The sequence below is a fragment of the Oryctolagus cuniculus genome, chromosome 20, assembly GCF_051225735.1.
Source record: "Oryctolagus cuniculus isolate XC-2025 breed Fujian yellow rabbit chromosome 20, ASM5122573v1, whole genome shotgun sequence".
NCBI classification, from domain to species: domain Eukaryota; kingdom Metazoa; phylum Chordata; class Mammalia; order Lagomorpha; family Leporidae; genus Oryctolagus; species Oryctolagus cuniculus.
In genome coordinates this window covers 44,533,476-44,558,637 of record NC_142886.1, presented here as the reverse complement: position 1 = coordinate 44,558,637, position 25,162 = coordinate 44,533,476, and the positions used below count along the sequence as shown (strand labels likewise).

General features: G+C 59.1%; 1 protein-coding gene across 3 annotated transcripts in view; it reads left to right on the top strand.

The window, feature by feature from the left end:
* The window catches only part of SYNE3 (spectrin repeat containing nuclear envelope family member 3), an 83,600-nt gene extending 61,361 nt beyond the window's left edge, over positions 1 to 22,239 (top strand). For 2 of the 3 annotated variants that reach the window (XM_070065593.2, XM_070065589.2), the window contains exons 15-18: positions 586 to 747; positions 4,247 to 4,396; positions 5,817 to 5,855; positions 13,191 to 18,512. In XM_070065593.2, coding sequence (XP_069921694.2) covers positions 586 to 747; positions 4,247 to 4,396; positions 5,817 to 5,855; positions 13,191 to 13,394 — 555 coding nt within the window. In that variant the 3' untranslated portion in view covers positions 13,395 to 18,512. Of the gene's footprint in view, positions 1 to 585; positions 748 to 4,246; positions 4,397 to 5,816; positions 5,856 to 13,190; positions 18,513 to 22,104 lie in introns of those variants that run through there. The other variant, XM_089322477.1, reaches the window with a different exon arrangement.
* The last annotated feature ends 2,923 nt before the right edge of the window (positions 22,240 to 25,162 follow it).

The following is a 25,162-nucleotide window of genomic DNA, read 5'->3' as shown; positions in this document are numbered from 1 at the left end:
TTGGCAGAACGGCCCGAGGTGACCAGTTCCGTCCAGGGCAGGGAAGCCCGCCTGGGAGAAGTGCATCCTCAAGGCTGAGATGGGGGGGAAGGGGGTGTGTCCCACCCTGAGGACACCGCTGTGCACAGGCCCAGAGGAAGCAAGTGGGCAGGTTCCAGGGCTGCGATGTGTGTGCAGGGCCAGGTGCAGGTGCAAGCCGTGGAGACAGGGAAAGCCGGACCCCGAGGGTCTTGGGCCACGTCAGGGAGGGGCTCCTCACCCCCCAGTGAGTGTGAACAAGGACTTGGCCAAGCGAGACTGGCGTTGGAGGCACTTCGCCCTGGCCAGAGCCCGGAGCAGGACAGGCGGGGTGGAAGCAGCTGCAGGGCCATCCTGGTAAGGGATGGCGGCGGCTTCTGGGAGGGGACGGGGCTCCACAGTGAGGAGCCACTGTGAGTCCAGCTTGGTCCCCCCCCACCAGGCCCCTCGCATCGCTGTCTGGGCATCCTGTCCAGGTCAGGCCCCTCTGCCTCCCTGGAGCCCCCAGGACACCGGGCCGGTGGGCTTTTTCTGCCTCTGATGCTCGGGTCACGTGCATTCCTGCAGGCAAACCTGCTTGTGGAGGAAGAAGGCAGCCGCGAAGAGCAGTCGCGACTCCTGAGGGACTTTGAGCAGTGGCTGCAGGTGGAAAATTCCAAGCTGGTGAGAATCATCGCGACGAGAGCCGCCACAGCCGAGGACCTGAGGACCCGGGAGACCAAGCTGCAGGTTGGTCCTGGAGGACAGGTGCACCTGCTTTGCACCTGAGCTGTGCACCTGCGGGCGTGTGTGGCGCCCTCAGCGTGTTCTCGCCGATGAGCACACACCCAGCTCATGCACGGTCTGTCCTCACTGGTGTCTAAATAATCGCTTTTCAACTTTGTGGGTTCAAATATTTTTAAATTCTTTTAAGTGTATTTATTTGAAGAGGAGTGCATAGAGAATCTTCCATCTGCTAGTTTACTCCCCAAATGTCCACAGCAGTCAGGACTGGGCTAGGTTGAAGCCAGGAGCCCAGAGCTCAATCCGGGTCTCCCATGTGGGTGGCTGGGACCCAAGTACTTGAGCCATCACCTGCTGCCTCCTGGGGTGCTGTCGGCAGGAAGCTGGATCAGAAGTGGAGCCTGATCGAAGCGGAGTACTTGAAACAGGTACTCCAACGTGGGTTGCAGGCATCGCAAGAAGTGGCTTAACCATGGCCTCAAATGCCCGCCCCAGCTCAAATGTTCTAGACCTTTCCCTGGCGTTCACTCATGAATTCCGCCTACTTCTGTATTTCCCACCGTCCATCCTCTTACTGCTCTGTCAGTTAACTCTTGCTGTGGGACACACCGCCCCTCAGTTTGTGGCTCACGACAGTAGTCATCCAACACACGATTCTGAAACCTGGCAGCTTGGTCTGAGCTCAGCTGGGCGGTTCTGGTCTCAGCCCTGCTTCCTCATTTGTCCACCGTCCATTGTAGGTCTGCGTGTGGCTCTGCCCCTGGGGGTTGGCAAGCTGTTGGAGATGAGAATGACCTGGATCACTCGTCTCTCACCTGCTGTGGGCCAGCCCAGGCCACTCATAGCAGAGGGAGGTCGGGGCCACTGTGATGGGGACAGCGGCTCAGCTCGTCTCTCCTCAGGTGGCTTGTGATTCATTCTGCAGCTGGAATGACCCACTGACTCTTCAGATCCATAGATGTGGCCTGCCCCTCCCCCACACCTAATGAAGACCTGAGACTTCAGGCCTTACACCCCCAGGATATCACCGAGTCCTTTCTCACCGGACTCCAGCCTGCTAGCTCGCTCGCTTTCTCTCGTCAGTATTTTTCTTTGTAGTTTCACTGTGATATGTTAGACATTGAATTTTGAAAAATTTATTCTGCTTTTCATTTTTTTTAAGATTTATTTATTTATTTGAAAGTCATCTTTACACAGAGAGAGGAGAGAGAGAGAGAGAGAGAGAGGTCTTCCATCCACTGGTTCACTCCCCAGTTGGGCGCAATGACTGGAGCTGAGCTGAGCCGAAGCCAGGAACTTCTTCCGGGTCTCCCACGTGGGTGCAGGGGCCCAAGGACTTGGGCCATCCTCTGCTGCTTTCCCAGGCCATAGCAGAGAGTTGGATCAGAAGTGGAACAGCTGGGTCTGAAACCGGCACCCACATGGGATGCCGGTGCTGCAGGCCAGGGTGTTAACCTGCTGCACCACAGCGCCAGCCCCTTGAGATTCATTTGAACTCATGAATTTGCTGTTTAGCATCTCTGGCAAATTCTCTAATGTTAGCTCTTAAAATGCTGGCTCTCCCTCCCTGTGTGATGTCTTTTAAGCGTATGTTACCTTTCCCACTGAGCGCCTTACGTATCTGCCTCCTCTTGTGTATTTGCCATCCTTTGTCTCTTCCTGTTGCACTCTGGTTAATTTTTTCCGACCCACCTTCCTGTTTCCTCATTCTCTCTTTAGCTGTGTTTCATTTGCTGGTAAACATGTCTTCTGAGCTCATACCTTTTGCTGTTTATCAGTTCTGGAACTTCTATTTGGGTCTTAGCAATATGCTCTGTCACTTTTCATAGCTTTCAGAGTCTTGCTGAAATTTCTAAACTTTAAATCTTTGAACACAGTGAACAAGCCTTGTCTACAGAGGCTGACGGGTAATGCCAGCATCTCAAGGCATTTTAGGAGAGTTTCTGTTGGGTGTTATTTTTGCCTGTTCTTGTTCTTGGTGTCTTGCGTCCATGTGGCTGATCACTTGATCCATGTGTTTTATTCTATAAAACAGCTGTGAGAGTCCCTTGAGGTTTGGAGCCATCTTTTTCTGCAGAGATGATTTTGTTTGCTACCACTGGGAGAGTGGGGGCTTTATCCCGTGGGACCACTCAACCCGAATTCAAGGCTTGAGGTTCCTGGACCTCTGAGATGACTTGGAGCTGGGCTGCAAGTTCACTCAAGGCCTGGATTTACTTACTTACTTATTTATTTAAAGGCAGAGTTACAGAGACGCAGAGAGAGAGAAAGAGAGAGAGAAACAGGGGTCTTCCATCTGCTGGTTCACTCCCCAGATGGCTGCAACGGCTGGAGCTGAGCGGATCTGAAGCCAGGAGCCAGGAGCTTTTTCTGGGTCTCTCACATGGATGCAGGGGCCCAAGGACTTGGGCCATCCTCTACTGCTTTCCCAGACCATAGCAGAGAGCTGGATCGGAAGTGGAGCAGCCAGGTCTCGAACTAGCGCCCATATGGGATGCTGGCGCAGCAGGCAGTGGCTTCACCCGCTATGCCACAGCACTGGCCCCTGGATTTACTTCTGCTTCACCTTTACTCTGCGGGTGCAGCCTGTGGGGGTCCCAGCAGAGGGGGAATGGGTTGACCCTGACCCCTGCAGGAGTGACCTTGACCTCTCTGCCCCTGGACCTGCAAGGCTGCCAGGAGCACAGGTCTGTTCCGCAGCCGTCGCTTCCCGACGGGCCCCTGTCCATGGGTGATGGACGCGTGCCTGAACATGGGGTTTGCCTCTCTGCTTCTCAGCCTCCGGGAGTGACACTCTGATGTGCTGCCTCTTGGTAACGCTCTGATGCCTTTGTCATGTCTTCGGTGGGGAGGTGGGGTGGTTCCAATGATCTGATTGGCCGTTACCAAGAGGTACTTCCTGTGTGCGTCTCCTGTCTCACCTGTGGCCGCTTTTCTCATTTTTCACCACCTCCTCCCAACGTGCACCGTGTTGGAAATGACCCCATCCCCCAGGTTACGCTCCCTTGCTCTTGGATGTTTGATTTGTAGGTGCTCTGAGCAGCCAAGCTGACTGTCCCATGGTGCACAGCTAAGCCGGCCGGGATTGAAACTCGGGCTCTCGGATGTAGAGTCCTGCTCCAGGCTCCACATCCCACTACGTCTTAGGAGCTGGAGAATAGCAGGTGCCATCCCCGGGCGTGAAAAATCGGCCCAATGCCAACAGAAACACGTGTTCAACAGTAATTACGAGACTCCCTCTGGGGGACGTGCCCTGGACTGTCGCACTGCAAGTCACAACAGGAAGTCGGCAGTCTGACTGCCCCTGCTGTGCGGGAGGCCGCGCTGTGGCAGTTTCCAGAGTCATTGCCACTCCTCGGTGTGCATTGCCGAGATGAGAGTCTCTCACGTCCAGATGCCGTCTGCCTGCTCCCTGTGCACCTGCCTGTCCAGTGCTCGACTGGCCTGCTCTTCCCAGCTGGGTGAGGCTCTCCGGGCCATAACACGGCCTTCTCCCCCACCCTAGGAGTTGGAGGCTCGGGTGCCAGAAGGCCAACATCTCTTTGAGACCCTCCTTCGTCTCAGACCAGCAAGGGGGACCTCGGATGAGCTGGAGGATCTGCGCTACCGCTGGATGCTGTACAAGTCCAAGCTCAAGGACTCCAGCCACCTGCTGGTAGGTGCAAAGGGTGCCCAGGTCCTAGACCCCGGGGAAGGGACCACAGTTGGGCCCAAGTGCACCTGGAGGGGCTGCTTGACTGCATGTGCTGGGCCCCGTCCATCTTTATGCACAGGGAGGGGAGGGGGACTTGTGGTTCCAAGGCACTTGGCCTGTGCAGTCTCCCAGGCCGTCTGCCGTGCTGTGAGGCCACAGTCCCGGCCACGGCCACAGTCCCAGCCACAGCCACAGTCCCAGCCACGGCCACAGTCACCTCATGGTTCACGTGCAGGGAGTGCTTGCTGCCCTCCCCGCTGAGAGCTCTGTGTGCAGTCCCCGCAGCCACCCACTGCTGGAGGCATCGACCTCCAAGCTAAAAAGCTTGCCAAGGGCACCCTGGCAGTCAGTGGCAAAGCCAGCATTAAGCACAACCTTCCATAGAAGTCCTGACTTGGGCATCAGAGCCTGGGGTGTGGCCCTGGCTCCTTCACTAACTTGCTTTTTTTTTTAAAAAAAAAGATTTATTTATTTACTTGAAAGTCAGAGTTACACAGAGGAGAGCCAGAGAGAGAGAGAGAGAGAGAGAGGTCGTCCATTTGCTGGTTCACTCCCCAATTGGACACAACGGCCGGAGCAGCACTGATCAGGAGCCAGAAGCTTCCTCTCGGTCTTTCCATGCGGGTGCAGGGGCCCAAGGACTTGGACCATCTTCTACTGCTTTCCCAGGCCATAGCAGAGAGCTGGATCGGAAATGGAGCAGCCAGGTCTCGAACCAGTGCCCATATGGGATGCCAGCACTTCAGGCGGCAGCTTTACTCGCTATGCCACAGTGCTGGCCACTTGCTTTGTGGCTCTGAGCAAGCACCTGCCATCTGGGGACCCCCGTGTCTCCCATGCAAAGCAGTGATAATAACGACAATAGTGGTAAAGGCTAACTTCATGACAACATTTATTAAACGGCCACGGCCACAACAACCCCATATAGGAGATGCTGTCATGATTCCCTGTGAACCAAGGAGAAACTGAGGCACAGAGGCTGTGTTTCCTGTGTCCAAGGAGGAATGTGAGCCAAGTGGCCTCCAAGAGCCTCCTCCTCTCAGGCCTGGGACCCCGACACCAGTCTCTCCTGGCCCTGTCACAGCCTTGACGGCCACTAGGTGTCAGCCCAGCCCCAGCCAGCAGCCAGCCCCCTCCCAGCCTGCTCCCGGCCGGCCTGGGCAAGGCCTTCCCAGACAGAAATCCCAGCTGGGCCTGAAGTGTGTTAAAAAGCTCATTAAATGGAATCACCTGCTGGCTCAGGCTGTCCAGATGACCGTGGCTTTCAGGAAACACCCCCCTGACAAATGCATATTCCATGACAGCCCTGCTGGGACTTCAGTTTCACTCACTTAACTTTTTTTTTTCTTTGCCCCTTTTCCTCCCTTCCCTAAAATAACAGACGCAGAGTTCTCCGGGGGAGCCGACTGGATTCCAAAAGGTACAGGGTCCGCCATCTGCTCCGCACGGCAAGAGGGCAGGGTTGCAGGGCCTGTGGCACGGGGCAGGACTCCTGGGCTTTCTGGAAAGTCCCATGATGGCTGGGGAACATTTGTGGGAATCAGTCCTGAGCTGCAGTGTGCGCTGGCCTCTCCCCCTCCCTGGGGTGGGGGGACCTTGTCAGGAAGTTCCAAGCTGAGAGAAGCTGGCTGGGGCCATGACAGGTACCTGATGGAGAAGGGACCCTGGATTTATCAGCCTAGGATGCTGGTAATACCGTGACAACGGGTCACTGTCGCAGGAAGCCCGGGCTGTGTGAACACCCTGGGGATCAACGGAGGGGTCTGTGCAGCCCAGCGGGGCAGGTGGTGTCCCACTAACACCCACAGAGCCGTGGGCAGAGCTACTCCCGTGGCTTGGCAGGACGAAGCGACAGCAAGGATGGTAGCAGTGCAGGATGACGACGAGCGAGACGGTTGTCACTGTAAACGCTCCGTGTCGGGCGTCTGCTGTGTCCCCATGAAGAGCTGTGCTAGGGTTGGGGCGTCTGTGTGGACGCCTGCGCCGTTGCTGTCTCAGCTGTACGCCGTGGGGAAGAAACGGCAGCGCCGGAAGCACCTGCTTGCGCAGGCTGCTAAAGCCTGCGCTGTCGGCTCTTGCTCCGCGCCTCGGAGAAGTTCTTCCTGGGCCTGACAAAGCCCGATGGAGAGGACTTTTCTGGTGCCCTGGTTTCCAAGGCAACGCCTGGCAGTGTCCCATCGCGACCCCAGGAGCCACTAGCACACCCTACTCATGAGTGCTCCCGCTCCACAGCTTTTGTGCACGCCTGGTGCTAGGCTGACGTCCTGTGTCACACCTGCAGGGCTCTGGGGACCTGGAGGACTGGGCGGGGCAGTCACCAGCCTGGTGCTGAGCCCCGGCTCCAGAGGCCACCGGCTTTGTGGTCCTGTGAAAACCCTCTGCCTCTTGGGGTTCACTTGCCCCATCTGTAGAATGGGACTTTTTAGTGTGTTTATTTTTACCTGCTTGAAAGACAGAGACAGGATTGAGAGAGAGAGAGAGAGAGAGACTGAGAGAGAGATCTTGGGGTCTTTAACTCCAGGGTTGATCTTATCCTTGGCTGCCAGGTGTGGGTGCGGTTTTCCAGGGAGTTCCAAGCAGGAGGGCTTTTCGTGGCTGTGCGGCTGCCTGCTTGGGTTATATTGGAAACCTGGCTGTGTAGAAGTTTGACCTTGGGGCTGGCCCGCCTTTGAGCCTGCTGGGATGTAGGAACCTGGAGGTTAGTGCATGGAGGCCATCTTTGGCCCACATGCAGCACAGATGACAACAAGGGTCACGAGGCCCCACCCGAGAGTGGCTGACTCCTACGGGCTGGAGTGGCCCAGGAATCTGCATTTCTGACGCCAGGTGAGGTGGATGCTGCTGACTGGGGATGCTTTGAGAAGCACGGTTTGCAGTTTGCCAGTGAGGGTTAGCCACCTCCTGCAACACTGGCATCCCGCACCAGAGCACTGGTTCATGCCCTGGCTACGCCACTTCTGCTCCCTGGGAAAACCAGTGGAAGATGGCCCAGGTACTTGGTCCTCTGCTGCCACAGGGAAGACCCAGATGGACTTGTTCCAGGCTCCTGGCTTTAGCCTGGCCCAGCCCCAGCTGTTGCAGCTGTTAATGGAGTGAACCAGCAGATGGAAGATCTGTCACTCTGCCTTTCAAATAAATAAATTAAATCTTTACAAAGAGAGAGAGAGAGAGAGAGAAAACCACTGCCTAGTGCTCTGGGTTCGAATCCAGCCCCCACCATCAGTGCGCATGACCATTGGTGAGTCACTTAACCAGCGTCTCCCACTGGGGACAGTGAAGGTGGGCTGAGCTCACGGTGGGCAAAGTGCCTGTCCTAACAGCCAGCGCACAGTAGGTCCCCATTGCCAGGTCAGTGAGGACCAGAGACCTGCTCACACCGCCCCTGTTTTTCTTTCCGGGAGCAGAGGCGGCAGTGACGCTCTGGAGGGAAATCCTCCCTGGGGGTTGGCCCTTGTGTTTTTGCTGGGTGGGTTGTGTGCACGCGTGTGCGTGTGCCCATCCACCCGCAGGCCTGGCGGGCCCAGGCTGTCATGCCGCCAGGCAGCCTGCGTTATTTTTCATCTCGAGGAAAGAAGCCAAGCCTGCTGCCTGTGCCCGGCTAATTATTTACGAGCAGTTGGTTTTCCACACGTTTCTTGCCCGTCTCGGGCTGCGTCAGCGGCTGCAACCTGCTGGTTTGTACAAACAGAACCGGGGGATGCGTCCGTCTGCAGCCGCCTCCACGCTTGGCAGCTCTGGGCCCTGATGGTTTGCCTGCAGCCCTCAGCTTCCCGCTGGTGGTGAGGCCGTGAGTCGAGTCACGTCCTGTGCTGGCCCCAGGACAGACACACAGACTTCCAGTTGAGGAACAGCTTGGCAAATGTCTCTCCAGGCCAGGGCTGGCGTGCCGGGGCCGGAAGCAGATGCCGCCCATGCATTGGGAGCGTTCACAGGGACTTCAAGTGTTCATGGAACGTGGAATGAACAGATCAGGGGAAGAGCCGGCGCTGTGGTGTGGCAGGTTCACCCTCCGCTTGCAACACCGGCCTCCCAGAGGAGTGCCAGGTCCCAGCTGCTCCACTTCCAACTCAGCTCCCTGCGAATGCCCCTGGGAAGGCAGCAGAAGATGGCCCAAGTGCTTGGGGCCCTGCACCCATGTGGGAGACCTGGATGGAGCTCCAGGCTCCTCCTGGCTATTGTGGTCACTTGGGGAATGAACCAGTGGATGGACGGTCTCTTGTTATTCTCTCTCTGATGCTCTGCCTTTCAAAAAATGAATAATTTTTTAAAAGACTTATTTATTTATTTGAAAGAGATACACAGAGAGAGAAGGAGAGGCAGAAAGAGAGAAAGGTCTTCCATCTGCTGGTTCACTCCCCACATGGCTGCAATGGCCAGAGCTGTGCTGATCTGAAGCCAGGAGCCAGAAGCTTCCTCCAGGTCTCCTATGTGGGTGCAGGGGCCCAAGGACTTGGCCCATCCTCCACTGCTTTCCCAGGCCATAGCAGAGAGCAAGATTGGAAGCAGAGTAGCCAGGACTCGAACCGGTGCCCATATGGGATGCCGGCACTGCAGGAGGCGGCTTTACCCACTATGCCTCAGCGCAGGCCCCAATTAATAGATTTTTAAAAGATAGGCTTACTTTGGTGCAAAAATATCTAAAAATGCAGGCAGTTTTTTTCATAATATAAAATTCTCGCGAGATTTTTGAAGACCCAACCTAAGCATGAGTCGCAAAACCTTTGCCCCAGATTCACTTCTCTTTGAATCCGTTTTCCATGAAGTGTGCGCAGCAGCCGCATCTCAGACACGCGGACCTGGAGGAGCCGGGAGGAGCCGCGTGGGCTCCGGCACTCGCGGGGTCTGTGCGTCCACATCTCTGTGACCTGGGGGTCTCATTTCAGCCTTGCTTTCCCGGGGAGGATTTGGTCCTCTTCCCTGCAGCCCCCAGCCTGAGATGTCTTTAAATGCAGACCCCTGCGGTGGGCAGTGGACTGTGCTGGCCGTGGACTCAGACCGGCGGCAGCGCAGCTGCGGGCCTGTGCTTCAGATCCTCGGGAAGCGCTCTGGTTCCCCCGCTCCCCCAGTGCCTTGTCTCCCCTCTCTGCACGTCGGGTCCGCCCCTCGCTCCCCTGCCCTGCAACGAGGGCAGTCCCAGGTTTATGTGGTTCCCCAGTCGGATGCTTCGTCTCCCCTACCCCTTCCCATTCCCCTTCCCCTTCCCCTTTCCCTCCCCTCCCCTTCCCCTTTCCCTCCCCTCCCCTCCCCTCCCCTCCCCTCCCCTCCCCTTCCCTTCCCTTCCCTTCCCTTCCCTTCCCTTTTTTTCCCAAGATTTACTTATTTGAAATAACAGAGTGACACAGAGAGAGGGAGAGACAGACAAGGAGAGATCTTCCATCCACTGGTTCACTCACCAGGAGCTCCATTCTGGTCCCCCCATGGGGGCAGGGGTCCTGAGTACTCGGGCCATCTTCTGGTGCCTCCCAGGTGCACTAGTGGGAGCTGGATCGGAAGTGGAGCAGCAGCCAGCGTCTCTGGCCGTGGGCAGCCTGCTGCCCCTGTGTTGTGCTTTTCTTTCTTTGTGGTCTGTAAAATAACGCGTTGGTCTGATGATCCGCGTCCCTGGTTGACAGTGTAGTCTAATGCCCATTCTCAGGAAGCTTTGGTGACTTTTTCATGGTCGATGCTACCCTTTCCTCCCAAGAAGTGTGATTTGTAAAAGAAGCCCTGATGTGTGTGCCCGGCACCATGCTGCACCTGCTCGGGCCTGCGGTGAGCACTCACCAGCTCCTGCCTCCCCCCACCCCCGGCTGCTGAGCCCACACTGGAGTTGGGGCAGAGGCGGCAGCAGTGACTTGGGACCTGTGCGATTCACTCGGCACTCAGCACTCGGCAGGTCGGATCTGGCCAGAGACCTGAGCGGCACTGGGAACGCATCAGGGACAGGTCTCGAACCACACACTACTGGATGCCAGGCCCTGGTGGAACCTGGAGGCCACTGGTCGTGGTGGAAGTGGGGGCTGCTGGGCTAGAACTTGGACCCCAAGTGTGGCTGTCTGCCTGCTGTGGGCCAGGGGAGTGTCATCTCCCTGGGCTCTTCCCGTCTCCCCTCCCCCACGCATTCAGACTTCCTCCGTGTCTTTTTAGGACGCACAGTCCACTTGTTCTTACCCCCGAGTCCCATTCCTCCGTGTGGATGCACACACCCTGCTGTGCTTTGATAGATGAGTCTCCCTCGGGCCAGGGTCCACAGTCTCCCTCGGGCCAGGGTCCTCACAGTCTCCCTCGGGCCAGGGTCCACACGGTCTCCCTCGGGCCAGGGTCCACAGTCTCCCTCGGGCCAGGGTCCACACAGTCTCCCTCGGGCCAGGGTCCACACAGTCTCCCTCGGGCCAGGGTCTACACAGTCTCCCTCGGGCCAGGGTCCACACAGTCTCCCTCGGGCCAGGGTCCACACAGTCTCCCTCGGGCCAGGGTCCACACAGCAGCTCACACCGCAACGTCTCTTCAGTGTCCTCTGATCCAGTGCTATGCCTCGGTTTTTCTTAACCTTTCCTGACCTTGGCCTTTGTGAATGGTCCCTGCGTGGGTGACTCTGGAGTTTCCTTGGGATTGGGCACAGGTGGGCATCCCTGGCAGGAGGCTACAGGAGTGGCCATCTCCCCAGCGTCTCACCCAGGGACATGGCATGGCCGTGTGTCCCAGAACTGGTGATGCAAGTTGAGAGAAACCCCATGTAGGGTGGTGGAAAGAGCCTCGGCTTTGGAGCGATGCTCTGGCTGGTTACTCTCCCGTAGCCTCAGTTTCCCCTTCTGTAAAATGGGCACAGGACAGCCTCTCTCCCTTCCAGGGCTGTTGAAGGGGCTCAGAGTGAGGGGATTGCACTCAGCTCCTCAGCTCAAGCCTTTGGGATGTGTTCCATCATCACCGTCTATCACGGGTGGAGCCCAGACGTTCTTGGTGGGCCGCTGGGATGGTGGGAGCAGGTCCAGGACGGTGGTCAGCAGGTACCTGTGTGCTCATTGCCTGGGCACCTGGGGGGAGTGGGTGGCCAGTGGGGCAGGGAGGAAAGGAGGTGGACATTCCGGACGTCCTGCAGTGCGCACTGCTGAGCACAGAGTGAACCACGCTGGTGGGCACCACCAGGGAGTCAGAGCCCAGCCCGCGCCCCAGAGCAGAGACCCTGGGCACCGTGAGGGTGTGTGATGGACCCCGGGCACCGTGAGGGTGTGTGATGGACCCCGGGCACCGTGAGGGTGTGTGATGCAGGCAGGGAGGCCCTCCCCAAGGAAGTAATACAGCTGAGAGTGGAGCGAGCAGGTGGACGGAGCGGGGAGAATCCAGCATGGCCGTGGAAAGGCCCTGTGGCAGGAGGGCGTGAAGGTTCCAAGGAGCCGAGGTGGGCTTGAGGACGGTTGTGCTTGATGGCGTCGGATCCCTGCTGTCCCGGCAGTGCCAGTGGGAGGGGGAGGGGACTGTGCTGTTACTCAGCACCCACTCAGGTGCTGAACGCTGCACCCGTCCCTCACTTGTGCTGTGGCTCTGGCAGGAGGCACACCCTCCCCTCCCCCAGGCTCAGAGAGGCTGAGCGGCCCACACCACTGGGACGCGGTGGAGCCAGATTAGAACCCAGGACGCCTACACCTCTCCTGTCCTCAACGGCAGAGGAATAGGCCCCACCATCACTAGCACCACCATCACTGTCATCATCACCATCACTGTCACCATCATCACCACCAACATCACCATTACCACAACCACCTCCCTCACTACAATCATCCTTACCACCATCACCATCACCATCATCACCATTGTCACCACCACCAGCCTTGCTACAATCACCCTTCCACCTCTACTGCCACCACCGTTGTCACCAGCACCATCATCACCATCATCACCACCACTGCCGTCACCACTACCATCACCACCAGCATAAACACCAGCACCAGCATCACCATCACTGTCATCACCACCATCACCGTCACCATCATCACCACCAACATCACCATTACCACAACCACCTCCCTCACTACAATCATCCTTACCACCATCACCACCACCACCCTCACCATCACCACCACCACCACCACCACCATCACCATTGTCACCACCACCACCCTTGCTATAATCACCCTTCCACCTCTACTGCCACCACCATTGTCACCATCACCATCATCACCATCATCACCACCACTGCCGTCACCTCCAGCATAAACACCAGCACCACCATCACTGTCATCACCACCATCACCATTACCGTCCTCACCACCCTCGCTACAATCACCCTTACACTTCTACTGCCAGCATCGTCACTACCACCAGCAGCATAAACACCATTGCCATCACCAGCATTGTCACCATCACCATTACCACTACCACTGTCACCACCACCATCACCACCATTGTTATCACCACCATCACCACCACCGTCACCACCACCGTCACCACCACCATCACCACCACCAGCACCACCACTACCATCGTCGCCACCACCACTAGCATCAATACCATTGCATACTCCTTCACCAGCATAGTGACCGCCATCACCTCCACCCTCAGACATCACTGCCACCCAGCCACCACCACGGTCATCCTCACTGTCATCGGCCCTGGCCCGAGCCTGTGGACGTCTTTGCTTCTGGCAAAACTCACCTCGGCCCCGTCTCACAGATGGGAGAACCGAGGCGTGTGAGGTCACAGGGTCCGTCCAGCCCCGCCGCTGCCCCTGGCGTGCCCTGGCCCTGCGCCCGCTCACACGTCCTGGGTTTGTCCACAGACGCGGCGGCGGCGGCGAGGCCTCGGCCACCTCTTCCGGAAGGCCTGCTGCACGGCGCTCCCGCTGCAGGTGCTGCTACTGCTGCTGCTGCTCCTGCTGTTCCTGCTGCCCGTCGGGGAGGAGGCCCGCAGCTGCTCACTGGCCAACAACCTCGCCCGCTCCTTCACGCTCACGCTGCGCCACAGCGGCCCCCCGCCCACCTAGCCCGCCAGGGCCACAGCTGAGCTTCGCCGGCCTCCGTCCGTCCCGGCACGCACGTCCCGGGGGAACCTGGAAGCAGAGCCGCCTGAGCACAAGTCCTGGGTCCGAGTTCCCAGCACCAGCTTGCCTTGGGTACGGCGTCGCCTCCGTCTGTGTGTGCCAGTGTGACCCAGCGACACCTGTGTACATGCTCCGTCTGCTGTCACACGGCGTGTCTGTTCGTGTCCCCGGAGGTTCCTAGCGGGGGCCTCTCCGGGGAGACTTGGTAGTCTTTGTGCCTTGGCTTGCCGGCAGCACCGGCAGCCCCTCTTCCAGAAGCCAGCCCCAAACCCGGAAGTCTGTGAACAAGCCTGGTGACATCGGCACAGGAGCGCGGCCCAGGCCCTCGCGCCCAGGCTGGTGACCGCTGTGGGCACAGTGAGAATGCACGCGCCCGTCTGCTTCTAAACCCAAACCCACCACAGTTCTGTGCTGTGGGGTGGAAGTAGAAATGGCGACGGCCAGAGGCAGGCCCGGCAACGGCAGTGAGGAGTGACAGGGACACAGGGCAGCCTGACGGGGGCTGAGGGGGGTGGGGGGGTGCGGGGGCAGGGCCCCAAAGCAAAGCCGGACAAGGCATCAAGGGCAGGAACCCAGGCTCACCAACAGCACGGACCACAGCTCCTGTCCACGGGCGTGGCAGCGGCCCTCCAGGAAGTGGCCAGACTGCGCTCCCTGTGTTTTGTTCAGGGGCAGGGAAGGACACAGACTTTATTCTCAAGACTTCCAAGCACACTGTGTGCACTGCACCCCCACAGCCCCAGGGGGAGCCGGGTCATTGCTGTCCCCTGGCACTGGAGGTTCACAGTCGGGGATCAGCTGACGGTACAGGAGAGAGGCACCTGCTGTGCCAAGCCCTGAGGAGCAAGGGTCCCCGCTGGAGACAGCCCTCCCACCTCTTCCAGATCCGCTGGCCAGCCTGTCCCCCATGTGGCCCACTCGGGTCCAGAACCAGGCCTTCTCGGCCAGATCTGGGAAGGTGGGCTCTATGCCACACCCCACCTGGGGCGGGGACAGGGTGACTCCACATGGGCGATGAGGCCAGAAACGCATCCCTGCTGGGCCAGGGGCTCTGGGGTGACATCTAAGTGCTTTACAACATCGCATTTGCCCTCCACGAACGTCTCCCTGTCTTAAAGATACTCAGTGTCCCCTTTCTCCAATGGCTTTTGTCTCTGGCTGCACCTAGGAGTCCCAGAGGCAGGCTGCTCAGGCCCTGTATTGGACCTCGGGCTCATAGAGCGTTTTACCTGGAAAGGCATAGAGGGCCCCAGGCGTGTCCCGGCCCCTCCCGGCCTCCCATCTGGCCCCTCCCGGCCTCGCATCTGGCCCCAGGAAGCAGGGAAGGGCTGGAGCTCCCCTCACGAGGGTAGGAGGCCTGCTCCCTGGGGAGCTCTTGGCACCGACTCAACAAGCACACTGTCCCAGGTACACTTTGCAAACCAAGCCACAAGCAGGCAAACCCAAGCCTCAGGCCCCGCCTCCAAGCCTGGCAGCTCGCTGAGGCCAGAGCCGATTCCTACTCTCCCACTTCCCAGGTGAGAAAGCAGAGGCCCAGAGAGGGCTGGGCGCTGGGCGCTTGCCCCTGGCCACCCAGTGAGAGGCTGCGGGCCTCCAGGCAGTGCTGTGCTCACGCGAGCAGAACCCCTCCCTCCCCCGCAGCAACCTCCAGCGTTCCCCATTCCACGTGATGCGGTCGCGTCCCGGGGCGGCATGGAGGGGAGGGAGAGTGCGGCTGTGGGCGGCTGTACCTGTTCTAAACTTTGATGGTGATGCCGTCGAGTCGTCTGTTCACATAACTTTTTGAAAAAGGAGAGAGAATTGCTATCCTCATTGCTCTCCCATCCGGCAGCTGTGACGACACGGAAGAGCCGTTTGCCGGTGCTCCTCATGGCGAGCGCGGGCGATTATTCTGTTAGGACCTTGCTAGCAGCCTGTTTGACAGCCGCCAAGTCGCCGTGCAGCCCGCGTGGGTGTGTGCGTGCTTCCTGTGTCCCCGGAGCGAGAGGAGCCTGAGAGTCGTGTGACTGTCGTGTGTATGTGTGCATGTGGCTGGGGGGGGTAGAAAGAGGCACAGGTGGGTCACACCCATGCTGTCAGCGCCCCCTTGCCTGGCCCACGCTCCCTGCCCTTCCTCACTCTGCCCTGGGTGTGGCAAGGGGCACACAGGGTCTGGCAGAGAGCACAAGGCAGGGGGTGGGGGTGCCGCATGAGGCCAGGAGCCGCCTGGACGTGCCAGCGGGAGGGTGACGGGGATACAGGAAGTGCAGACAAGGAGCTCATTGGTTTGGTTCCTACTGGCCTGCCCCTGGGGGGCCCCTTGCAAGCCTTCTGCCCTGCAAGGCTGCGCAGGGCCAGGCCCCCTTTTGAGATGAGAACCCGGGGGCCTGGACACATAGACAGTTGTCCATGTGGAAGTGGAATTTGAAGCCAGGTGTGGCCCCAGAGCCCATGCCGGGGCAGGGGTGGGAGGTGGGGAGGGGCTTGGGATGGCTCCAGCAGGTCGCCGTGTCTGCAGCCCCTGGGAGCGGGTTCTGTGCGCACAGACAGGCTCTCGGCTCCGAGGAGAGTGACGTTCCCCGTGCATTCACACGGTCGTCTACCTGATATCATCTTCAGTCGGCTCTAGAGGGCGACTTCTGCCCCCCAGGAGCTCAGCCCCTCCCCCCCCTGCAGTGAGGGCCACGGCCATGAATGACGGCGCCCCCAGCTGGGTTTTGTTGTAAAAACCCAGAGGCGAGTGTGTTTGCTGGCACTCCACGCCCCTCGTGGGCACACAGGAGGAGCCCCTGAATGTATGGCCCAGCTGCATCTCAGGCTCTGTCTCAGAGCCACCTGCAGGGACAGCCTGCAGCCACGCTTGTCCCTGGGCAGTTCCAGGGGAAGGCAGCTGGGGGCGCTCCGCAGCTGGGGGCCTGGGCAACCAATGGCTCCTCTCCTGTGCTGCCACTGGGCAGCACTGGCCCACCTGCCCCGCAGGACAGAGTGAGACAGGGCAGGAGGGGACCTCGTCTCCCCTGGTGGACTGCAGACAGGCCCGAGCAGGGGAAGAGGCGCACAGTGAGCTGGTCTGGCGAGGGCACCCAGCAAGTGGGGCAGAGGGAGTCCGACACCAGGGCCACGCCAGGCTGCGTGCCTCCGACCCGAGTGGTTAAAAGGAGGGGTTTTATGCTATGCATGTGTCTGCCACCGTTTGAGAGAAAAAGGGAGAGACAGTGACAGCTGGGCTGTGCCTTTCTGGTAGCCAGGGCTCACCCACGACCAGGCGGCAGCGGCAAAGCTTCCACTGAGCGAAGACAGAGCCAGGAGGAGGAGGGCCCAGGCGCTGAGCCTCTCCCTGGGGTCTTTTTTATCAGGACGACGACTTCATCCCGAGAGCGTGTCCTTCCTCGGGAGCCCATGTTCAGTGGCCTGCGGGGACAGAGTTGTGTCTTCCTGTGTGGGGTCTGTCTTGAATCCTCGTTGGGCGGAGTCAAAAGTCGCCAACTTCGTGTTCTTTCTGGGAGAATGGGAGAGCCTGACGTGTGGGAGGCCCGGGGCTGGAGAAGGCGGGGAAAGAGAAGGAGTTGGGGAATGTGTGAGCGGAGGGTATCAGGACAGTGGTTTGGTCTTCCAGTGCAGGAGGGAATCCCAGCTCATGGGAGGTCTGAGCGGAGAGCAAAAGTGAACAGAGCGGTTGGATGGATACAGAACACTGTCTTCTCCAGTGTTAGGAGTTAGCGAAGTCACACATCCCAGCTCTGTTCACGTGTTGTTGTCAGTGCAAGACTACAGGGGAGTGAGATGGTGATTTATGGCGGCTGGGCATGGGGAGGCCTGAGCCTTGCAGCTAAGACCTGTAAAAGTACATGTGTTGGCCCCAAGGTGCCACGGCCACGTATGTGCCCAGAATCTGTTTCCTGGCCTCTGGTCAGCAGGCAGCCTGCGCCTCTTCCTGTTAATCCAAGGCAGTGAGTGTTCTCCAAGTCCTGTCTCCGTTTCAGGCTTGTGCAGCTCCTGCTCTCCAGGCACCCAGAGACCAGGGAAAGGGTTTGTGCCCTAGAAGAAGCCAAAGCACACTTGGGCCGTTGCCCTTGACTTTGCTCCTCTGCCTGCCCTGGGGTGGCTGGGCCACGTGGAGGAGACCTGCCGGAGTTCAGGATGGCCGTGGGGGTAGCTTGCTGCCTCTTGGAGATTACCGTGGCCACCGAGTTGCTGGACCACCAGGGCTGGCAGGTGCATCCTCGGGCTGTGCTGGGTCTCGGGGTGTAGGCTCGAGGGGGAGCTGAGTCAAACACCCCACATTGTGTCGTCTCTACTGTTAGCACCACTGTTAGTCTGTAATCTTGGTAAAAATTGGAAGTACCAAGCTGAGAATCGCACTCTGCCCGTGGAGGGTTTTCCACGTCGGTTGTGTGCCTACTGTGTGGATCCCTTGTCCGTGAACTGGGAAGAACTCCTGCCGTTCCCCACTTCCTGCTGATGGGTCACAGAGCAGAGGAGCTGAGGGACCCCCGAGGAGGCTGGGTCTGCAGCTCTTGGGCCCCGCTCCCCGCCTGCTGCAGGAGTCCTGAGATGCCAGCAGCTTCCTTCGATGTCTGCTGTCCTAGTGTCTCTCCCTGGAGGCAGTGCAGTGGTCACCAGGCGCTTTGTGTCCCTGGATGTGCTCATTCCATCTCATGCGAGCTCAGCTAATGCAGCAGGAGCTCCCCCGACTCTCCGCACCCCAGTCCAGCTGCCACAGGTCCAGGTCAGCGTGGGAGGAGAGGTGTGGGCCCCACATCCCTTACTGCAGCCACAGCAGACAGCAGTAATGGATCACTGAGATAGTCCTCTCCCTGATGCAGCCTGAACAGAGCTCATGGTCCTCAGGCCCTCTCAACTGCCAATCAATCATATTTGACAGATGAGAGAAGTCTGTTTGACATCCTTACAGCAGATGGCAGCCCCCTCATTCTGGTTTCCTTCTATAAATATATAATTCCATATATATATATAAAATCCATATATATATAATTCCATATACATATATATAACTCCATATATATATAATCCCATATATATGTAAAACCTCCTATTAGAATGTACCCAATCAGAAATCACTTTTTGTTCATCTTGTTCTTGGGGGAGACAAACTAAGGTAATGGGAGGTAAAGCAGAGCGGAAAGTGTTAACTGCTCCTCCGCGGGCCTATTTTTTCAGGCTGTCTTGGTTCAGCTTTGTGCCCATTTTACAGGTTAGAACAGTGAGGCCCAGCAGCTCCTGCTTACCCAGTGAGCTCAGGGAGTTCGTCCAGAGGTGGGGCTAGGTCTGTGCATTCCTTGGGTGACAACGTGACCCTGCACAGCAGTGCCCGGGGCTGAGCCTGGGCTCTCCTGGTCCTGGGCCGTGTGGCCGTAGGCCAGTTCACTGCTGCCTCCTCCCTTCCTAGTGGTGAAAGGGAAAATTACCCAGGAGCCTCTTGGACTCCTTGAGCTGCCGTGTATTCTGGAAATACAAGGGCGGGCTCCTGTCTGGGGGAAACAAAGTCGCCCTCCCCCGCCAGCTGTGGCTCAGACTGATGGGGACTTGACCTTGCTCTCATCCCGAGAAATCTAGAGAGAGAGACAGCGCCCGTTGCCGCTTCTGCAGCTGGGAGGTGTCAAGGCCAGCGGGTGTCAGCTTGCTTTTCTGTGCGGTCACGACAACCTCGTGGCCCACTGTGCTTGCTCTACCTCCAATTTCTCATCTAGATCCCAGGCAGGAAGAAAGGGAGTGAGTTTAGTGAATCTGTTTTCCCGGATGCTCCTCTGACAACTTTCACCCTCATCTTGTTGGCCAGGACACTGTCACGGGGCTCCCCTTGTCTGGGAACATGCCCCCAACAAGACGGGGCTCCCCTTGTCTGGGAACACGCCCCCAGCAAGACGGGGCTCTTTGAGAAAAGTGGAGAGGATGGATTGGGGCGGTACCTGGATGTCAATTCCACAGGCAGAGAAGCCCAAGCCTCCGGGTCTGGCTGTCTCTGCCAACAGAACGTGGAGATGCTCACCCTTGAACTTGAGAATGACCTGGCACCACGGCCAGGAGCCTTTAGGTCCCCCAGGTTTGGCAGATGTTCTCACGAGGCCTGGTCGACCCTGCGGGGCTGGGTCTGTGTGTAGACAGGGCCCAGCCCCCCCACCCTGCTGTGCTCCCCAGGGCCCTGCCCCCTACCCTGCTGTGCTCCCCAGGGCCCAGCCCCCCACCCTGCTGTGCTCCCCAGGGCCCAGCCCCCCCACCCTGCTGTGCTCTCCAGGGCCCAGCCCCCCCACCCTGCTGTGCTCCCCAGGGCCCAGCCCCCCCACCCTGCTGTGCTCCCCAGGGCCCAGCCCCCCCACCCTGCTGTGCTCCCCAAGGCCCAGCCCCCCCACCCTGCTGTGCTCCCCAGGGCCCAGCCCCCCCACCCTGCTGTGCTCCCCAAGGCCCAGCCCCCCCACCCTGCTGTGCTCCCCAGGGCCCAGCCCCCCCACCCTGCTGTGCTCCCCAAGGCCCAGCCCCCCCACCCTGCTGTGCTCCCCAAGGCCCAGCCCCCCCACCCTGCTGTGCTCCCCAAGGCCCAGCCCCCCCACCCTGCTGTGCTCCCCAGGGCCCAGCCCCCCACCCTGCTGTGCTCCCCAGGGCCCAGCCCCCCCACCCTGCTGTGCTCCCCAAGGCCCAGCTTTTTCATGCCCTGTGTTTGCTTTCCGTGCAGCAAATTTCTGTTCACTTTTTTTTTTTCTTGAGCATGAGGAGCTCCTGGGTTCAAATCCTGAGCTTTTCCCAGCCACTGCCAGTTTTCTAGCAGGCACTGAGGCCTTGAAAGGAAACAGGAACACTCGTAGGTGGCCCCCGTCACCCACCGAGACCCGGGCTCCCGCAGCAGGGGCCACAGTCGGGGCTGGAAGGCAGGCCTCGTTTCTCCCCCAGAGAACACCTGTGTTTGTCCAAGTAGGACCAACGGGGATTTGTTTTGAAAGGGAAATTATAAAGCAGAGATTCATGGTCTAAAAGCAAATCTGAGAGCCCTGGAGAGTGGCCAGCAGGACTCAGCATCGCCTGGCACCTGCCCGTGGTTGTCATGGTTACAGCTGCTCCCAAGTTGATACCCGACCACCTCCTCTGGACGGGAGTCAGCAAACTCCGGGAGGAACCTCAGTTTCCCCCAAGGGGTCCTGGGCTTCCGTTCTGGAATGCTTCTGAGCCCAGTGGGCGGGGTCAGCAGGCCTGTCCCTGCCGGGGCACCTCTGTGGGGATGGGGGTCAAAGGTGTGCAGCCCCTCCCCTGCTGTGATGATAAAGGCAGAGCAGGAAGCCAGGTGAGGCCCCCCAGTGGGGCCCTGACTCCCAGACGCCTGTGCTACGGAGTGCACACTGAAGGCGGAGCACAGAGGTGGGTAAAGCACCCGGCCAGGTGGTGAGCAGCGAGCCTGGCACTTGAGCCCCGGGAGCGTGGCTCCAGGCCCGACACTCCTAGAACTTCGCCTTGGCTGCAGTTGCTTTGCTTTGCAAGCCACAGTTTGTGGTGACGTTGACAGCCGCTTCGCTGGTGGAGGCGCCAGAGCCGCGGCTGCACGTTTCCTGCACGAGCCCACGCCCCCGCTGCCGCTGGGAGCTGGCAAGGCCAGGACGGAGTGCAGGGCACAGAGGCAGGTGCTGACTGCCTGGTGCTCCCAGAGACACAGGGACCCACAGAGTGCAGCGTCTACTACGAGCTGGCTCCTGCCAGGGCAGCCGGCTGTGCGTGTTCCAGAAGTCCTGCCGGGGAGGAGGAAGTGGCCGGGCGATGTGTGTGTAGTTGGTGTGCGCCTGTGTGTGTGTGTGTGTGTGCAGGAACGAGTGCCTTCCCCTCCAAACCCAGAGCCCAGCCTTCATTCCAACCCGAATGGGTTTTTTGGTTTCCTTGTCTTCCCATGGAAGGGCTCAGAGCGGAGGGGCATGACCTCCGACATCCCAGCCGGAAGGCATCTGTCGACTCCGGCACTCGCGCTACCCCAAGCCACGTCTGCCTGGGCACGCTCACCCCATCCTCCCTACCTGGGACCTGGGTGCGCTAACCCCACGCTGCCCATTTGCTCGCGTGGCCGGAACAGTGGCTCACGCAGTGCGAGGCAGGCGATGGGGTGGGGGGTGTGCGTGTGCATGCGTGTAGATGCTGCGTACGTGGTTTCTGGTGGCAAAAGCCAGCTGATGTCATTGTTCCAAATGTGCTGTTACGTACTGAGTGTGCAGAGGGACCATATCCAGTGTTATGTTGTTTGTGACTGTAAAATACGCATTTGCAATCAGTTAAGCTTTCTGGGAAGGGAAGCAGTGTCGGAGCCAAACAACTGTCTTGGACCGTGTGTGTGTTATCTGGGTTCCTGGGGTCCCTCCCCGCCGTGCCGGCCCAGCCTGGAGGCTGCGGGACCCGGGGCTCCGCTCGGCGCTGCGGTGTGGGGTCACGCTGTAGCGTTCTTCCCTTCATGTTCCAGGCGATGTAGCCGTGTTCTAGAAGTTGTCTGACTTTCTTGTCGCTTTGTGTTTTTTTATAATGTATCTGCTTTGTGTTTGGAAATAAAAACATCTCTATTTTGGTCTATGAACGAGTGTGCGGTTTGGAAGTTCTTTTTTTTCCGGAGCGAAAGGGTCTGTCTGAAGTGACGAGGAGGAAGAGGACCTGTGCTTATGGCTGACGACGTCCTAATTCCGCTTTCCAGACAGGATTAGTACCGAGTTGGGACAGGAGTCACACCCCGCTCCAGCGCCAGCACCAGGCGTCACCGGCACCGTTCTCAGAGACACCCAGACCTCGCCGTCCCAGCGGTGGGAAGGCCTGAAAAATCCCAGAGTACGCTCTGCACAGAGGGACCGGGCCCTGCGTGTGTCCGGACTCTAGCGGGGACCATGAGGCCACTGCAGCCATTCAGTCCCAAAGCTGCAGCCGTGGACCACAGCCCTGTGCAGCGGGCGTTTTGCAAACACTCCCTAGACGTGGGAAGCCGGTTTCTTGACCACAGCGGGCTGGGTGTGGCCAACAGGGAGAGGACTGAACAGTCGGATGCAAGACTGAGGCCGCCCTCGAATCCAGAGGGAGACCTGAGGGCAGCAGGTGAGCCCAGGCCGGTGGCATCGTACCCAAGGCTCCTCCCATGGCCCCGGCTTGCCAGGAAAAGGAGTTCATAGCCAGGGTCTCTGCTTAGGAAGGCACAGTGTGTGCGCCAGCTCTGAACGCTTCCCAGGAGGCTTTGCTGCCATATCACTTATTCTCCCCAGCGGGAATTTTCCGAAGTCCTTGTTTAATAACGTGTGCGATGTTTTGCCTGTGATTTTTCCATGTTAAGGTAGCAGTCTTAGGACATCTTCCCACTCCCTCAGAGCAGAGGGAGGAGGGGTCCGCCAGTGATCTCCACCCCTTCCGGGCTGGTGCGAGGAAAAGGTGCTGTTTTCATTCCCCGTCCCAGGAGCGTCCGGAGCCGCCAGAAAGAATCTTCTAGCTCTGGGCCTGGGTTCAGAGGAGGGGAGAGTGCACAGGTCGGTGTCCGGGTTTTTGATGCGGTGACGCAGGCCTGCCGAGGAAGGGCCGAGGGTGGAAAGCCCCTGCTGTTGGCGGTGGAGCGAGCTCCCCAGGCTGGCCTCGGTCCACCGCGGGCGAGCCGCAGGCACCAGCACTGCTTTCTGGTCCGACACAGCAGACCTGGGACAGCTGCGAGGTCCACCCAGCATTCTGGAACCCTGAAGCTTTTTTTTTTTTTTAAATAAAGATTTATTTATTTATTTGAAATACGGCGTGAACGGGGGCAGGATCGGGGAGACAGAGCTCTTCCATCTGCCGGTTCACTCCCCAAAAGTTCCCGACGGCCAGGGCTGGGCCAGACTGAAGCCAGGAGCCTGGAACTCTATTTGGGGCCCAAGCATTTTGCATTTATGCCATCGTTCGCTGCGTTCGCAGGCGCATTGGCAGGGAGCTGGATCAGAAGTGGAGCAGCCAGGACTCAAACTGGCACTCGTAGGGGATGCTGGAGCTGCAGGCAGCAGCTGACCCCGCTGCACCACGCGGGCCCCTGTCTGAGGTCTCTGAGCAGTGCCAGGGACAGCAAGGAGCCCCCGTGCATCCCGAGGTGAGGAGGCCCCGCCCCTTCTGTTGATGCCCGAGCAAACACAGCCGCCCTCCTGGGGATGCTCCGCCCCCTAGGACTTCGCGGAGTTGGTTGTCCAGTCGCGGTCCTCGCTGATTTCACGGGGCTTTGACCCGCCCAGTGGACAGGTGCGCCCTGACCACCGCTCACCCGAACGGGCCGGGGTGTCGCGGAGGCGTCGCATGGGGTCGGGAACTCCGGTGTCCAGAGGCGTCAGGAGCAGGCTGGACTCCGCCGCCCTCGTGTTCACGTAGCCCCTGCGGAAGCTGACATTACCGCGGGGCGCTCGCTCAGACTCCTGGCTGGGAGATTCGCTCGTGTTTGAGGACTCTGGGAGTGTTCGTCTTCACAACTAGGCGGCCGTGGAGAGAGAGACATTATCCCTGCGACCACCGGAGGCTCCCAAACCACGCCAGTGCGCTTCATTGCGGGAGAGTCATCGTGTGCCCGGGGAGCCGGCTCCGCGAGACTGCTGTGCGCGACGTGGGCCCCTCTGTCTCTGTCGCTGCCTGGCCGGCCCTGGCCGCCTGGCCGGCAGCCTCCTCTCGCCCACCTGCACCCCCCGTTCAGGCTTCCAGGGGCGCGGTCCCGACCCTCCGAGGCTGCCAGCGCCGGCCCGGTCTCCGCCCGGGTCTTCTGCTGCCGCTCTCCGCTGGGAGGCTGCTCCTCCGCCGGCATCCAGGATAAACGGCTCTGACACTCAATGAGTGCGTGTTCCCGTCCCGCCGCATGTGCAAATAATTGAAGCCCATTCCACTGGAATGAGGTGACACAGTGACAAAAGGAAAAGGAAAAGTGCTCCAGGCCACGTGGCGTCCTGGAGTGCAGCCCGGGAAGGGAAGGGACGTTCATGGCAAAGTGAAGTTTGCGGTCGCTTTAATGCAGCCGAGCGGGTGCCACTGTCTTGGTTTTGACAGATGTCCCGTGTGGATGGTGTTGGCCTTGGAGGAGACCGGCAAGAGGTAATGGGGACCTGCTGCTATTTTTGCAACTTTTCTAAAATCATTCGCTGTAAGATTTTAAAATGTATGGTCTTGAAAACATACAAGCGTTCTCTTTCTCCTACCTTGCTCCCTTCAAGGGGTGGCTTTTGGGCCTGGTCATTAGGATGCTCCTGTCTCACATCAGGGTGCTTGGGCTGAGTCCCGGTTCCAGCTTCTGACCTGGCTTCCTGCTGATGCAGACCCTGGGAGGAGACGGTGATGACACAAGGGCTCAGCTGCTGCCCCCATGTGGGCAAACCAGACTGTGTTCTGCACTCCGGCATCAGCCGCGTCCACCCTCTGCTGCAGGCTTCTGGGGAGTGAGCCAGTGGATGGACATGCGTGCATGCGCTCTCTCTCTCTCTGTCTCTCTCTCCCTCTCACATAAATACTTATTTTTTAAATGACAGTGAATCCGTTCCAGGAACAGGCTTGAAATGAGCATGACTGGCCTCTGGCTGCAAGCAGTTGCTCATGGAAGGTCCTGAATACTCGCCTCAAAGGGGTGTGCTTGTGAGGATCGGCTGAGATCGGGGTGTCAAGGGTGTGCCCGCTGGACACGTAGCTAAATGCTCCATGACTGGAGCCTCTCGCGCACTCCCCACCCCAGCTGCCTTCTTGGCCGTGCGAGGCAGGCGCTGCGAAGCATCCCTTCG